The sequence below is a fragment of the Myotis davidii genome, unplaced genomic scaffold (genome assembly GCF_000327345.1).
Source record: "Myotis davidii unplaced genomic scaffold, ASM32734v1 scaffold1146, whole genome shotgun sequence".
Lineage (NCBI taxonomy): Eukaryota > Metazoa > Chordata > Mammalia > Chiroptera > Vespertilionidae > Myotis > Myotis davidii.
The window spans coordinates 434,665-450,587 of NW_006296974.1; the positions used below are offsets into that span (position 1 = coordinate 434,665).

At 40.8% G+C, this 15,923-nt stretch overlaps 1 protein-coding gene across 3 annotated transcripts in view; it reads right to left on the minus strand.

Annotated features, from left to right (window-relative positions):
* Window positions 1–15,923, minus strand: part of ZNF326 (zinc finger protein 326) — a 36,645-nt gene that overhangs the window by 2,851 nt on the left and 17,871 nt on the right. For all 3 annotated transcript variants that reach the window (XM_015569717.1, XM_015569718.1, XM_006772591.2), the window contains exons 7-10: window positions 13,872–14,019; window positions 12,407–12,506; window positions 8,429–8,559; window positions 5,965–6,060 (exon numbers count right to left, since the gene is read on the minus strand). In XM_015569717.1, coding sequence (XP_015425203.1) covers window positions 5,965–6,060; window positions 8,429–8,559; window positions 12,407–12,506; window positions 13,872–14,019 — 475 coding nt within the window. The remainder of the gene's footprint in view (window positions 1–5,964; window positions 6,061–8,428; window positions 8,560–12,406; window positions 12,507–13,871; window positions 14,020–15,923) is intronic.

The following is a 15,923-nucleotide window of genomic DNA, read 5'->3' on the forward strand; positions in this document are numbered from 1 at the left end:
AGGAAGAGATAGATAGAAAAATCAATGATGAGAGAGAATCATTGACTGGCTGCCTCCTGCACGCCCCCTACTGGGGATTGAGCCTGCAACACAGGTATGTGCCCTTGACCGGAATCGAACCTGGGACCTTTCAGTTCATAGGCCGACGCTCTATCCACTGAGCAAAACCGGCTAGGGCCACAATTGTATTTTAATATTTTTATTTAAATAACTGATGCACCAGTTAGTGTGGCTCAATTGGCTGAATGTTGTCCCATGTACCAAAGGTCTCTTGTTTGATTCCTGGTCAGGACACATGCCCAGGTTGTGAGCTCCATCTCCAGTAGGGGGCGTGCAGGGGACAGCTGATTAATGTGTCTCTCTCCCTCCCTATACCTTTCTCTCTCTCTCTCTCTAAAATCAATTAAATAAATACTTGAATTATGTATCTGAATTAAGTCTCAAAAATTGGACCACATCAGAAGGCTATGTTAATACAGAAGGAATGAAGAGGCAATAAAGGTTTTTGTAAGACTAGTGATACACTTTAAGATCAGGTAGGAATGTGCAGGATAAGCTGGAGCAGCAAGAAAAGAAATACTAGTGAGAAGGCTACTCTAATAGCCCAGGAAAGGGAAGTATAAAATATGTCGTAGCACCAGTAACAATAGTTAAAACAGGATGAGGAAAGGAGAAGAAGCAGGTATATGCTACATATAATTAGAATTTCAGGTGTCTAAATGACTAACAGGCAGCTATAAATTTGCAACTCAGAAGAGGGTTCAAAGTCAGATGTTTAGATTTGTGAATTGCTTTCACAGAGTAAGTGGTGAAGTCAAGGTTTTAAATGGGACAAATGCAGGGGTGGTCTGGGGGAGAAAGTGGAAAAAAGCTCCAAGAATAAAACCCTTTGAAAATGCCTATACTTGGGGGTAGAAGTTAGAAAAGGAACACTGAATGTAAGAGGAAACCCAGGACAGCAAAATATCTGCCAAAACAAAGTTTCAAGAATAAGTGATAGATCAGCAGTGTTAAGTAATGCAAGCAAGTAACACTAAACAGAATGGGAAAAGGTCAATAGAGTTGATAACTATTAAAGCTCTGTGAGGGATTTATTTTACTCTCCCCTTATTTGAAAGGTTTAAAATAATAAAGAATAAACCATTAAAATGTTTTATTTGAAAATTAGGTCACTGGTCATCTTAGAGCAGTTTCAAAAGGATGACATAAGTGAAAGTTCTACCCAAGAATTGCCCAAGAAGTGATTGTCACAATTTTCCACAAAGCTCTCAAAAGAAAAGGCTCAAGTCTAACACTCCCAAATTTTAATTTAGTCAAGTAGTGGAACTCTTGCTAAAAACACAAATTCCTGATTCAATTTCAAATCTCCTGAGTCAAAATTCCCAGGGAAGAAGTTTGGTAATCTGCATATTTAAGAAGCATTTCAGAGATAATTTATCAGAGATGTTTAGAATGCCCTAATTTTAAGTCTTAAAAAGGGCATAGGCAGATTTTTATTTGATTTGAGCCTAATAGGTGATTCTAATTACACATCACCAATTGAGAACTACTGGGTTAAAGAATGAATAATATAGAGGAAGTAAAGAACACAATGCAGGATAAACTACCTTTTCACGTATGACCAGAGATTAGGAAAAGTTAAGTCATTTTTAGTGTAGGGATCTCATAAGCATGTCTGTTTGGGTAAGATAATAAAATAAAGAGAAGTCAGATGCAGGTAAGGAAACAGATAACCGGTGAAACAAGCACACACATGAAGGGTAAAGAAGTGTCTTTTCCCTCACAGACAACAAAAAAGGTGAGGGAAAGATTAATCTAAGGCAGAGAAGGAGAGAACTATAGAGTTCGCATTTAATGGTCTCAATCACCCTAAAAGAAGAAAGAAATAAGAATAAAGGGCCCTAGCCGGTTTGGTTCAGTGGATAGAGCATCAGCCTGCGGACTCAAGGGTCCCAGGTTCGATTCCAGTCAAGGGCATGTACCTTGGTAGCGGGCACATCCCCAGTAGGGTGTGTGCAGGAGGCAGCTGATCGATGTTTCTCTCTCATCGATGTTTCTAACTCTCTACCCCTCTCCCTTTCTCTCTGTAAAAAATCAATAAAATATATTTTTTTAAAAAAAAGAATAAAGGAAGTGAGAGGAGTAAGGATGAAATCTGGCTATGTGAAGAGTAGAACAGTTTTGAAGCAGTCACTATGGGAAACATATTACATTGGTAGGTAGTAAGTAAAATTATTGTGAACTACAGTAAAAATGTGGCAAAAAATTCCATATTTTTAGCAAGACAGATAGCTAATAAAGCTAACCATAGATGGCACAGTGCTGGTGACTGGTACGAGGCAGAAGAACAGATGAGCAGGGGGTTTAACAACGGCAGCACTGCATTACTGTAAAAGCTGACCGTGTGTCCTGGCCAGGGAGTAAAGAAAACAAGATGACACAATTGGAGAACTGAAAGAAACTGATGAACTGATATCTTCATGGGGTAAAGATTAAAAAGGGTATTTTATCAGACTGAGAGCACTTGGAAGTAAGACTTTTAAACCATGACCAGAGCTGACTACAAACCGAGCATATTCTGGGGAATGACAACAGGAAATAGAAATGCAGAACAAAGGGAAATCATTGAGCAATGTGACATCAGTGCTTCTTGAATTTTAATGCAAATGAATCAACTGAAATCTTGTTAAAATGAAGATTCTTATTCAATAGGCCTGGACATTAACTGAAAATAAAACTGCATTTCTAATGAGCTCCCAGGTAACGCCAATTACTGCTGGTCCATGGATCACATTCAGAGTAAAGGATCTTGAGTTCTCCTCAGTTCAGGTACTTTCTCCAAAATAGGTCCATGAGCAAGACAGCCCACCTGTGATGTCTAAAGTGTAGCTTGAAAACCCTATGTAGAAATTCTAATTTGTATTCACTCTTTAAAAATTATTTTCATACATCAATAGAAGCATTAACTTCTCAAGAGTGTATGATATAGCAAGAATAAAAATCTAATTTTTCCTAATTTAGCCCCTATCTTTTTGATGCCATATGTCCCCAAAACTTGGATTTCAATTAGTGCTACATTCGCTTTTTAAAAGTGGTGTCAAAAATGTAGTAAAGCTCAGATCGGATAATTTAGTTGGTTAGAGCATCGTCCCGAAACACCAAGGTTGCTGGTTTGATCCCTGGTCAGGGCACATACTAGAATCAACTAATGAATGTATAAATAAGTGGAACAACAAAACTGATGTATGTTTCTTTCTCTAAAAAAAAATCAATAAAAACAAAAATGTAGTAAACAATGACAAATATGGTTAACAAATCTGAAAATAAGCCCGTAAGGAATAAACCAAAAGAACTGAGATTTATTCAACTTGGAAGGCACTTAGTTGAAGGTTAACTTAATGGTTTATTAAGCATTGTAAACCTTGAGAAAAAAAACATCTACCAAGAAAGTCTTCTGGTGGCTAACTAGGCTCAAATTTAAAAAAAAAAAAAAAAAAAAAAAAAAGCAGAGCCTAGCAGCCATTTCTACACAGGGGCATCTCATGCAAACTGCACTTTGGGGAGAAGCCTGCACTAAATTGCCTGCACACACTGCTCCTGCCACCTGTGCCAGCCCTTACAAAGGAGTTCCTGGAGTCTTATTTCAACCAACAGGACTGAGGCTTTCCCTATCCAATTGAATCTGTGCAGCTCTATTATGATCAATCAGAACAGTGCCTTTGGGACCAATCAAACTGTGAGGATTTGGAGTCCTCATTTGCATGAGGATGGACAAATCAGGGACCAGAGGCAGGAACTTCTGTCCATATAAGCCAGCTCCTTTGGCTCTGAGAGAGTGCACTTCCTCTTTCCATCTAAGACTGAATATACTGTGTCTCCCTGGAGCTGAAATACCAACGATGTCTCACTGGAGTGGAGCAGAGCAGACTGGCATAGCACAGAGTAGACAAACAGGAGCAGAACAGAGCTGCCTCCGTAGAGAAGAACCTACACCCTGGCTGCCTCACAGCCCTGAGATTTTCACAGCAATCTTCATTAAAATTAAGCTGTTTTGCATTGAATAAATTTTCCTTCTTCACCACACAACAAACTGGAGATACCTGTTGGCATTGAATTGGAGCCAACTACCATTAGTTGTGGTTAATCACCACAACAGCCAAAATAAACAAAACTTCTTTAATTTATCAAGATTTAGTTACTAATGTAAGTAAGAAACTTTTGTAATTCTTCAACATAACAACTCTTTCAGTGTAGGACAGTGGTCGGCAAACTGCGGCTCGGCAAACTGCAGCTTGCAAGCCACATGTGGCTCTTTTGTCCCTTGAGTGTGGCTCTTCCACAAAATACCAACTTCTGCACATGGGCCACGAAGTTTCAATCGCACTGTATGTGCGCGCCCGCACGTGGTATTTTGTGGAAGAGTCACACTCAAGGGGCCAAAGAGCCGCACGTGGCTCGCGAGCCGCAGTTTGCCGACCATGGGTGTAGGATGACTTTCAAATAAAGTATCTATACATATAAAAGCCTAAGCAAACTTTACTACAGAACAACCAGTCGCTATGATGCATACTGACCACCAGGGGGCAGATGCTCAACGCAGGAGCTGCCCCCTGGCCCCTGGTGGTTAGTGCATTCCCACAGCCAACCTCCTGCGGTCCCACTCCCACCTCCCACCCTCCCGGGCCAGCCAACCTCCCACGGTCCATTCCCCTGTCGGCCAACCTCCTGCAGTCCCTCCCCCCACCCCAGCTGGCCAACCTCCTGTGGTCCCTCCTCCCAACCACAGCCAACCTCCTGTGTTCATGAATTTGTGCACCGGGCCTCTAGTTATTTTACAAAAACTCAAAAACTAGCCCTGGCCAGTGATGCTCAGTGGTTGGGGCATTGGCCTGTGCATGGAAGGTTTCCGGTTCAATTCCTGGTCAAGGGCACATACCTGGTTTGCAGGTTTGATCCCCTGCCTATTGGGGTGCATGCGGGGGACAACCAAACTATGTGACACATCGATGTTTCTCTCTCTTTCTCTTTCTTTCTCTCTCCCCACTTCCCCCTTCCACTCTTTCTAAAAAAATCAATGGAAAAAATATTCTCTGGTGAGGATTAACAAAACAAAAAAAACCCTCAAAAACTAAAATCTAGTATGTATTTCTATTACTTCCTGAATAAATAAGTTACTATTTGTACTATAAGTGTCCATAATATATAAAGGATTTTATGTAATGAAAAGATTCCTCAGTAGCATAGGGCAAAAATTGTTTGAGAAGCAGTGGGCCAGGTATAACTAATTGTTCACATCTGAGTTTCCTGACATTAGGGGCAAATCTTTCTCCTGGCCTCCTGATTCCATGAGGGAGGTTTTTCTGAAGCAACACAGCTTATCTCCTGCTTCCCCTCTAGCTTCATCCAAGGAAGAGGAATGCCTTAACCAACTATACTTGGAAGATGAAACTAGACATGCACAACTCAATCCCTTCTGGGCCCCTTCTTTTGGGTCTTCCTAGCAATAGAAGGGATGCGTTCTAGTCTATTCTATGTCACATGGTAAAGTAGGGGAAAGCTGTTGCTATCCACCTAAACCAGTAACAGAGGTTGGTGGACATAAGCCTATGTAATTTACCAATGAAATGTGAGAAGGTTCACATAACTACCTATTTAAAACATATTCATATCATCCTTTTGCTAAAAATCAAGAATAAAGCTGACATTGTGATATTCTATCAGACTCCTGTGCATTTCTCAAATGATCCAGAGCTAGGAAAGGGTTAAGGGAAAAATGGCTTATGGCTCTCTCCCGCCACAAACCCCAACAATTAGGAAAAACAGATGTTTTACATGTATGCAAGATATTAAGAACAATTCTTCCTAATATTGTGCTATATTTAAGTAGCATAAAGAGTTACTATCACCATTTAATTATTACAATATTACAATATAACCTAAAGAGCTGATACCCTAACATCTTACCTTGACAAAACGTTCATATCGCGCCTTCACTATTGGATTATTCAAAATGCTTGTAGCAGTCAAGACACTCTCTCTTTTTATTTGTTCCTTATAAACCTATAAAAAATAGAATACACTTAAGTACTTGAAAGCCATGTCATAAAAAAATATTTCTGTATTAAAATAACACTGTATGCACAAATTGTTAGACTGAAATGATTTACTTTCTGACAATTAAGTTATAAAGCAGCAACAGTTACTGTGACCACATGTAAATATTCTATGGATTAAAACAATGACGATTCAATGAGCAGATCAGCTTCAACAACACACACCCAGTCACCATATAGTTTAAGTCTAGGTATTTTAAAAAGTTGCTTTCCCTCCTTTCTATTCTACTGCCACCTAGCCCAGTGCCAACTACTCCAACTATTAATTCTCATGCTAGAGAAAGAAAGAATAAGTTTTGAGCTAGAGTAATTAGTCTACCTCTGGGCTATAACTATCATAAGACTATCCAATCCTATCATGTATAATAAAAGGTTAAAATGCAAATTGACTGAACAATGGAACAACCAGACGCTATGACATGCGCTGACCACCAGGGGGGGCGTCAACACAAGAGCTGCCCCCTGATGGTCAGTGCACTCCCACAGGGGGAGTGCCGCTTAACCAGAAGCCAGGTTCAAGGCTGGTGAGTGCAGCAACAGTGGCGGGAGCCTCTCCCACCTCCACAGCAGCACTAAGGATGTCCAACTGACGGCTTAGGTAGGCCCTGGCCTAAGCTGTCAGTCAGACATCCCCCAAGGGCTCCTGGAATGCGAGAGGGCACAGGCCAGACTGAGGGGGACCCCGCCACACACACACTGAGTGCACGAATTCTGTGCACCGGGCCTCTAGTTTTACATAAGGGAGAAAAGGTAATTTATGCAATGTCTAGTTTCCAAAAAAGTGCCAAAGGAATAACAAAAGAGAAAGACAAAGATTTTTAAAATATTATATGTGCTCAAAGTAGCTTAAAAAAAGTCTGAAAAAGCTTGAGTTAAATGAGATTCACCTTTAATACAAAATATGAATTTGAGAACCAAGCACGTTCTATTTAAAACGTAAGTCTTTAGCCCTGGCCAGGTAGCTAAGTTGGGTAGAGTATCATTCAATATGCCAAGTTTGTGGGGTTTGATGCCCAGTTGGAGCATATATCAATCAACCAATAAATACATAAATAAGTGAAACAAGAAGTTGATGTTTTTCTTCCTCTCTCCCCAACCCGTCTCACTGTCTCTCTCCCTTTCTCTCTCAAATCAATTTTTAAAAAAACTTGTCTTTTAACATTTACATTTTTAAATTTGTCTTTCAAATTTTGCACAATATAAATATTTTTACTTGAAATAAATTTGACTAAATAAAAGCAACCAATAGAAGAAAAATATGCTAACTAAAAGAAAACTCTTCTAGAATACTTTAGTAAATTCTACTTAAAAATGTAAGAATAAGGATAGTAACTGATAATCCTTTTACTTTCATTTTTCCTGACTACAGAAAAATGTTATAATCAAATCATTCCTTCCTTTTGTTTTAAAACACACATATACACACACACACACACACAATCATTTTGTATCAACTTAAAAAAAAAAAAGGAACAGTTCATTAACAGCTATAATTTCCTGAATGCCTACTATGTGCCAAGCACTTTTTAAGTTAAGTGCCTTTTATATTTTCATTTACCTAATCTTCAAATAGTCATGTAAAAGTAAAATGATTTATCCATCCCCACTTTACACATAAAGTTAAACAAAATTAATTTACATGCATGTACTGAACCACAATTCAAACCCAAAATGTCTTGATCCAGAGTCCACAATCTAACTATTGTACATATTGCCTCTCTCTAGCTTTTTAATTTATGTTTTTTTTTAAATAATTTTTATTGCTTGAAGTATTACAAAGAGTATTACATATGTCTCCTTTTTCTCCCCCTTGACATTCCCCTGGCCCCTACCCCCTAGTGTCTTGTGTCCATTGGTTATTCTTATATGCATGCATATAAGTCCTTCGGTTGATCTCTTAACGCCCCTCTCAAACCCTCCCCAAGCTTCCCACTGTAGTTTGACAGTCTATTCAATGCTGCTCTGCCTCTGCATCTACCCCTGTTCATCAGTCTATACTGATCCCCATTATCTGTCCCAACCTCACTGGAGCTGTCCCAGCCTCACCGGGGCCGTTTCATCCTCACCAGGGCCGTCCCAACCACATCGGGGCCGTCCAGACCTCACTGGGGCCATCCCTACCCCACCGGGGCAGTCTCAACCTCACTGGGGCCGTCTTGACCCTGCTGGTGATGTACATCTCTCTAGCTATCTTTACAGTAATTCACAGGTGAGATTACTAGGATTGTACACAATGGCCTTTAAAGAACAATAAGGGACTGATGAATGATTTAAAGACTTCATTAGGATAGATGTTAGGATAGAAGCAAACTTACCTGCTTCCCTTTGATATGATCAGGAGACTTTAAGTGTTGCTGAACTGAGCTATGTAAAGCAGGGATATACACACTACAAGCACTGCAGTGAACAGTCTCTACTTTCATCATGTGATCATCTGCAGAAACACCTACAAAAAAATCCAATAAATAATAATAAATGACTCATATGTTTTTATTTCAGAGAAATCAAGTTTTACTATTTTGTTCCCATAATTATTTATACTCCTTCCCAAAATACTAGTAGGAGTGGAGTACAGTTTATGTTGAGTTTTTCTATCCTATCTAATAATGAAATATGCTAATTGACCCTCACGCCATCAAAGATGACGGCGTCCACAGCAAATAAGGAGGGAATATGCTAATTGCTGCTCCGCCCTCAAAGATGGCAGCACCCACAGCCACAAGATGGCTGGCAGGGAAGGGCAGTTGTGGGCGATCACTCCAGCAGGGGAGGGCAGTTAGGGGCAACTGGGCCAGCAGGGGAGGGCAGTTGGGACCAACCGGGCTAGCAGGGGAAGGCAGCTGGGGGTGACCGGGCCGGCAGGGAGGGCAGTTGGGGATGATTGAGCTGACAGGGGAAGGCAATTGGGGGCGATCGGGCTGGCAGGGGAGCAGTTAGGCATTGATCAGGCTGGCAGGGTAGCGGTTAGGGGTGATCAGGCTGGCAGACAGAAGCAGTTAGGGGCGATCAGGCAGGCAGGCAGAGGCAGTTAGGGGCGATCAGGCAGGCGGGCAGGTGGAACTGTATTAAAGGGTCACGGCATTAGGAAGGTTGAGAACCACTGGGTTAGGGGCAATCAGACAGGCAGGCAAGCGAGTAGTTGGGAGCCAGCAGTCCCAGATTATGAGAGGGATGTCCTATTGCTGATCCCAAGGCGTCCCAGATTGGAGAGGGTGTAGGCTGGACTGAGGAACAACCACCCCCTCCAGTACACGAATTTTGTGCACCGAGCCTCTAGTATATCTCATAAATCTGCACATATCTATTAAAAGCACATGAAAAGACTAAAATTATGAAGTATAATTACATTATATTTCCTAGTCATGTTATATAATTATGGTCTGAAGCCTATACATCCATCTAAAAAGAAAATATAAAAGAAAACAAATGTAATTTTTTGGTAAAATAAGAATTTTCATGATTATGAATGTGAGTAGCTAGGACTAGGGGAAAAGACATCATAATTGGATTCATGAGAAACAAGATATGTTGGACACTGAAAATAGCAATTGATGTTTATTATAGGTAAATATATAAATACTAGAGGCCTGTTGCACGAAGAGATTCATGCAACAGGCCTTCCTTTCCCCTGGTTGCTGGCACCGGTTTTCCTCCGGCACCTGACACCCAGGCCTTTGCTCTGGCCGGGCTCCAGCCGGAGCTGGACCCAGGGCCGGCAGCGCAGTGAAGCCTCACGGTCCCAGGGCCATCGGCGCTCCTCCAGCCTCCGGGCTGTCAGGCTTCACATCACCACTTGGAGCCTATGTATACAAATTAACCACCATCTTTGTTAGGTTAATTTGCATACTCTCCTGATTGGCTGGTTAGCGTAGTGAAGGTACAGTCATTTTACATGTTTGTCTATTATTAGGTAAGACTAGAGGCCCGGTGCACAAAAATTGTGCGCGCGGGGGGGGGGGGTCCCCTCAGCCTGGCTTGTGCCCTCTCGCAGTCTGGGACCCCTCGAGGGATGACTATTGGCTGGCTTAGGCCGGCTCCCGGGGGGAGGGGGGGGGGTTGGGCCTAAGATGGCAATCAGACATCCCTCTGGCAGCCCGACAGCCTTCGGGGAATGTCCACTTGCCAGCGGGGAGCAGACCTAACCTGCAGACAGACATCCTTAGCACTGCGGCCGCAGCCGGTTGAAAGCAGGTATCTGGGGTTTGTTTAGCTTCTATAATTGAAACATTGTTGCTTCCAGAGCTCAGAGATGGGCCGCAGCAGGTGGGGAACCTTGGCTTCCTCCATCACTGGAGCAAGCAAGCCTCATGTTTGCTTCAGCTGCGTGGCTGCTGGCCGCCATTTTTGTTGGCAGTTAATTTGCATATCGCCCTGATTAGCCAATGAGAAGTGTAGCAGAGATACAGTTAATTACCCTTTCTGTCTTTTATTAGATAGGATATGCAAAGGGTAGGTATAAGAGACAATGGCTCCTCCTGGGAATTGCAAGTAATTCCATATAGCTGGGGCACAAAGTATAAAGAAAGAATAAAAGGTGAGAACAGAGAAAAAGAGAAAGGCCTAGACCAGTGGTCGGCAAACCGTGGCTCTTCGGCCCCTTGAGTGTGGGTCTTCCACAAAATACCATGTGCGGGTGCGCACGTACAGTGCGATTGAAACTTCGTGGCCCATGCACAGAAGTAGGTTTTCAGCCTGGGCGAAACAAGTATACAAGACAAGTATGGTTGGGAGAGTTGGAAGGGGTCTACCTCAGCAAATGTACCTCAATCAGATTGAGGACATTTTTAGCGAAGGCCAGCTTAGGAGTACCCTAATTAAGTTAATAACAATGTATCTACCTATATAGTTTAAGTTTAAAAAATTTGGCTCTCAAAAGAAATTTCAATCATTGTACTGTTGATATTTGGCTCTGTTGACTAATGAGTTTGCTGACCACTGGCCTAGACCACGTAGAGCCTTTTGTGCCATGCCTAGGAATTTGAATTTTATTCTGAATGGGGGGAACCACTGAAAATTCTTGAAGTAATGATGCAATATAGTAGAATTAGAAGTCAGAAAGACTGGAAGTTAGAAAACTAGTTAGCAAAATACTATAATTGTCAAAAGAGCACGCAAAGGTTTGAACAAATGCATTATTTAAAAAGAAGATAAACAGACTTGGTAGACATTTAAAAGATGGAACCTAAAGGGCACAATGCCACAAATAGAGTCAAATCACAGTAAGTACTCAGGTTTCACACTTCTGGTTTTGATGGTAGGGCCACTTTCCAACATAATAAAGGAGGTATTTGTAGAGTATTTGTTTTGTTTTCTTCATGGGCTGGAGGATGCTCAAAGATAGGACAGAGTTTTTTGGATATGTTGATTTTGTGGAAGGGCTGAAGAGAGATGTGACTAGGCACTTGGATGTATAACGTTAGAGTTCAAAAGAAAGATCTGTGCTATAGCTGCATAAGTAATTAACAAAAGTGTTAATTTAAGCTCTGTAAATAATACCGGAAGAAATATAGAGAGATAATAATGGGACAAATGACAGAATTCTGGGAAATACTGACTTCTAAAAGTCTGATACAGAAAGAAAAGCACACAAAGTGAAAAATGACAAGGGCATACAGAGAACATGAGGGCAGTGAGATACCAGAAAAACCAAGGGAGGAAATGGGTTCACAGAGAATAAAGTTATCAGTGAAAAATGTTGCAGAAGTAAGATAATGATTCAAAAGAATCTATTGCAGTTGGTGTTGGTAACCTTTGTCAGGGCAGTTTCAGTCAACTAATGGTAGCAGAAAATTATCTACTATAGGTAAAACAATAAATGGGAAGTGAAGAAACAGACCAGTGTGGACTATGCCTAACAAAGCTTGGCTATTTAGAGAGAAAGGCGGGTTTTAGGTGAACAGATGTCCGTTTTTATTTTTCTCTGTTCCTTTGGTTTTTTTTTATTTTTAAGATAAGAATAGGCTTCAGGGAGGGAATTAAAAGAGAAGAGGGAAAAACAGAAGAGGAAAAGTCCTTAAGGAAATGATAGGGATAAGAAAGACAGGACAGATGGTAGAAGAACTTCCATCCAGAGGTAAAGTTGATTTTTCCTCTAAAACTGAAGTGAAGGCCACAAGTGTAGAAAGTGATAAATTTGTAAACATGAGAACAAGAAGTCAAAGTTCATTTCTTATAACCCACTCAGTGCTACCAATTATAACTATGTACTGTATCACTCTAGTGGGCATCTTTACACAGAAATAGGTTACAGCATAAAATATACATGTAAATTTTCGAAAACAATGTTTACTTACCTTCCATAACATCTTTTTCAATTATTTTGACTACTTCTGTTTGATTATTTGTCTGTTGCTTACGAATAGATGTTTTCTTGAATTTATTCACCATACATTCCTAGAAAACAAAATAGGAAGAATCCAAAAAATTATCAGTGAGCATTTAGCATATGCTCAGCACCATGCTTGGCCTATGAAACAGTATGCGTTATATAAGAACTAGTATCTGTTCTCAAGAAGCTTACAATTTAGTTGAAAAGACTATCATAATGTACCAATAAACTACAAAAAGTATTCACTTTTCAAAACATATTTTAGGCAGATAGAGTAAGAGAAATCAAAGCAAGTAGACTAGTCAAGGCCTTCTCTGCCCTGGCCAGTGTGACTCAGTGATTGAGCGTCAACCTATGAACCAGGAGGTGATGGTTAGATTCCCGGTTAGGGCACATGCCCCAGTTGCAGGTTTGATCCCCAGTAGGGGATGTGCAGGAGGCAGCCAATCAATGATTCTCTCTCATCATTGATATTTCTATATACTAGTATCTCTCGCTCTCTCTCCCTTCCTCTTTGAAATGAATTAAAATATATTTTTTTAATTTATAAAAAAAAAAGTGTTCTCTGGGCAAGTGAACACTTAAGTCCTAAATGACAGGCACCAGTTAAGGAATAATTACAAAAATTGTAATTAAGGGACACAATTCTCCAAGGATATAGAGGAGTGAATGATCATTGTATTTCTAGCCTTCTAACAAATCCATCTCTTCTGCCCAAATTAACTGTATGCACAATTAGCAGTTCAGCTCTAGCACCTTCCTTAAGCATCCCTGAACCCAACTATCCTTCCTTACTCCAAACCCCTTCTGCACATACTATCATTCTTGGCCTTCCCACTTAACTGTGTCATCTGTGTATGGATGTGTTCTATTTCCAACTGTTGTCTGTTCAATGAGGGTAGTGTCTGAATCTTCCATGCCTACACAGCACATTTCATAAATATTCAAGAAAAATTGTTGAACTGAGATGACCACACACTCATAATACAAAGGACACTAAACATACACCTGACTCTCTGGTTTTGAATTCAGACTCCGCTACTTACTGAGTCACTAAACTGTTCTGAGCATGATCTTTCATGATAAAATAGGAGTTATTCTGAGGCTCAAATAAAATACCAGAGTACTCAGCACAACAACACATACAGAGACCCCCTCGATGGATGACAGCTGATTCTGCATCAATAAAGTTGTTAAAGGAATTCTTTTCCTGACACCTGTACCAGAAATTATTGTAAGAAACATAAAATGTCCCCTCAAATAACAAATCTAAATTATATTATACAAGAGGAATTCACATCTAATTGCAGGTTCATTTTAAAATAACAAATTAAAATTTTAGAAACATAATATGGGAAATGGAGAACTACAAAAAATAAGAAATTGAAATTTCAGATAAAGTGCTTTTCACTTTAAAAACAGCTACTTACATGCAAAAACTCCATAACTACTTTATCAAATTTAGTTTGTTTCTGAATATGATCTAATGTTTCCTGGTGTGAAGAACTTTCCAGATGCAGTTCAATATCTTTTTCTTCAAACGTTCGAAATTTACAAAATGAACATGTGAATGCCATTCTATAAGGGAAAAAAAGTATTTCTTTATATATTACTTTATTTACTTACAGAATGCATATAAAGATAACAATGAAACTAATTTTAGTAGCATGATTTCCTTTCTTCCATTTTATGGGTGATGTAAATTTAGCTTAAGGCAGAAAAAAATAATATTTCATTAAGTACCTATTTGAACAACACTGTCATTATACTACTACTTTGCATTTCTGACCCACCCTGGAGCTTCTGAGTATGAAAGATGGAATATCTATATCTACTTCATCTAATCCCAAACTCTATTTCTAGCCTAGACCAGTAAGAAAGCCAAAGCAAACCGTGACAAGTATCAATTTCCAAAGTTCCACTACTTGTTTTACACTCTGTTCCAGCCTCCAGTTTCCAAACCACTAAAGTTGTACCAACACAGCCAGGTGGGATATCAGACAACCATAATTCACTCCCTTGGAGCTCTTGGATGACCAAAGTCCTGTTTCCTAAAGACCACTTCAGGATAACTAACAGTCCTGGTCTGAACAAATGCATGCATTTACAAGCTCTGGAACCATCCCAGAATGAATTCCCTCATTTTCTCCATTTAATTGCTCCTATCTTACGTATTTTCATTTCCTTTTCCTACAATTATAACCGCCATTTCCTAACTGGTTTGTCTCCAGCCTCCATTTTCCAATTAATTCCTTACACTACTATTAGATTTATTTTCCTGGTAAAGAGTATGGGATCTGGAGCCAACTTTTGGGTTGATATCCTAGCCCCCTTGTGTGACCTTGGACAATTAACTTCCTCTGGGCCTTAATTTTCTTATCTTAATGAGACCAGGATCTAAAAAATTAATAAATATAAAGCCCTTAGAACAGTTCCTGGCACACAGTAATCATTCAATTAACTAGAGGCCCGGTGCAGATTCGTGTACCGGTGGAGTCCCTCAGCCTGGCCTGCAGAGATCGGGCCACAACTCACAGTCCAACATCCCTCAAGGGATGTAGTAGTGCACATAGGCGGCCGGGGAGAAGCCCAAGCCGTGGCCTGGCGCCACACTGCTTCCACTCATCCAGGCCCCACTGCGCCTGCTGCCACGCCACCACTTGGTAGGCTCGGTAGGGTCTCCATGCACCTATCCTAAGGCAATACTGGTGCACCCATGACCGAGAAGCGGCCGCAGGCTCATGCCCAGTCAGTCCCGATGCTGGACCCAATCCCGGTCCGGATGGAGAAGGCATAGGGGAAGTGCCTGTAGGAGAGACTTGCGCTGCCATAGCTGCACTCGCCAGCCATGAGCCAGCGTCTGTGGCACTCTCGCTGTGGGAGCGCACTGACCATCAGGGGACAGCTCATGCATTGAGCGTCTGCCCCCTGGTGGTCAGTGCACATCATAGCAACCGGTTGAACAGTCGCTTAGGCTTTTATATATATAGATTAGTGTTACTTCCTAAAGGAGGCAACAGCACATTACTGCTCAAAAAGCTTCATTGGCTCCTTATGGCTAAAAAAAAACGTTAAAATCCTTTCAGCTGCCATTTAGAACAGCACTTACTCTCTCCTATCTCTCTATTTGGCTTCACACACTAATAGCTTTAACAGTATCTGGAACATAGTATGTCTTCATTAAATGTTTTAATTAGTTTATATCTTTCGCCCCACTACAGTCTTTTCCCATCTAAATAGCTTTCCATTTCCTGAATATAAAGGAAACACTTAAACTTTTTTACCTCAAACCATGACCTCTACCTGAGCTGCCTAACAACGCCTATTGTCACCCCCCCCACACCATTCCTAAATCTGTTAAAATCCACTGATGCATTTCTCTGCACCCCTACGTAGTCTCCTATATGACTACTTCGTACTTTCTTTTGGCTCTCTTCACCATATACTGTTTGTCTGCACCTCTCAAAAACCAATTTCTTTCC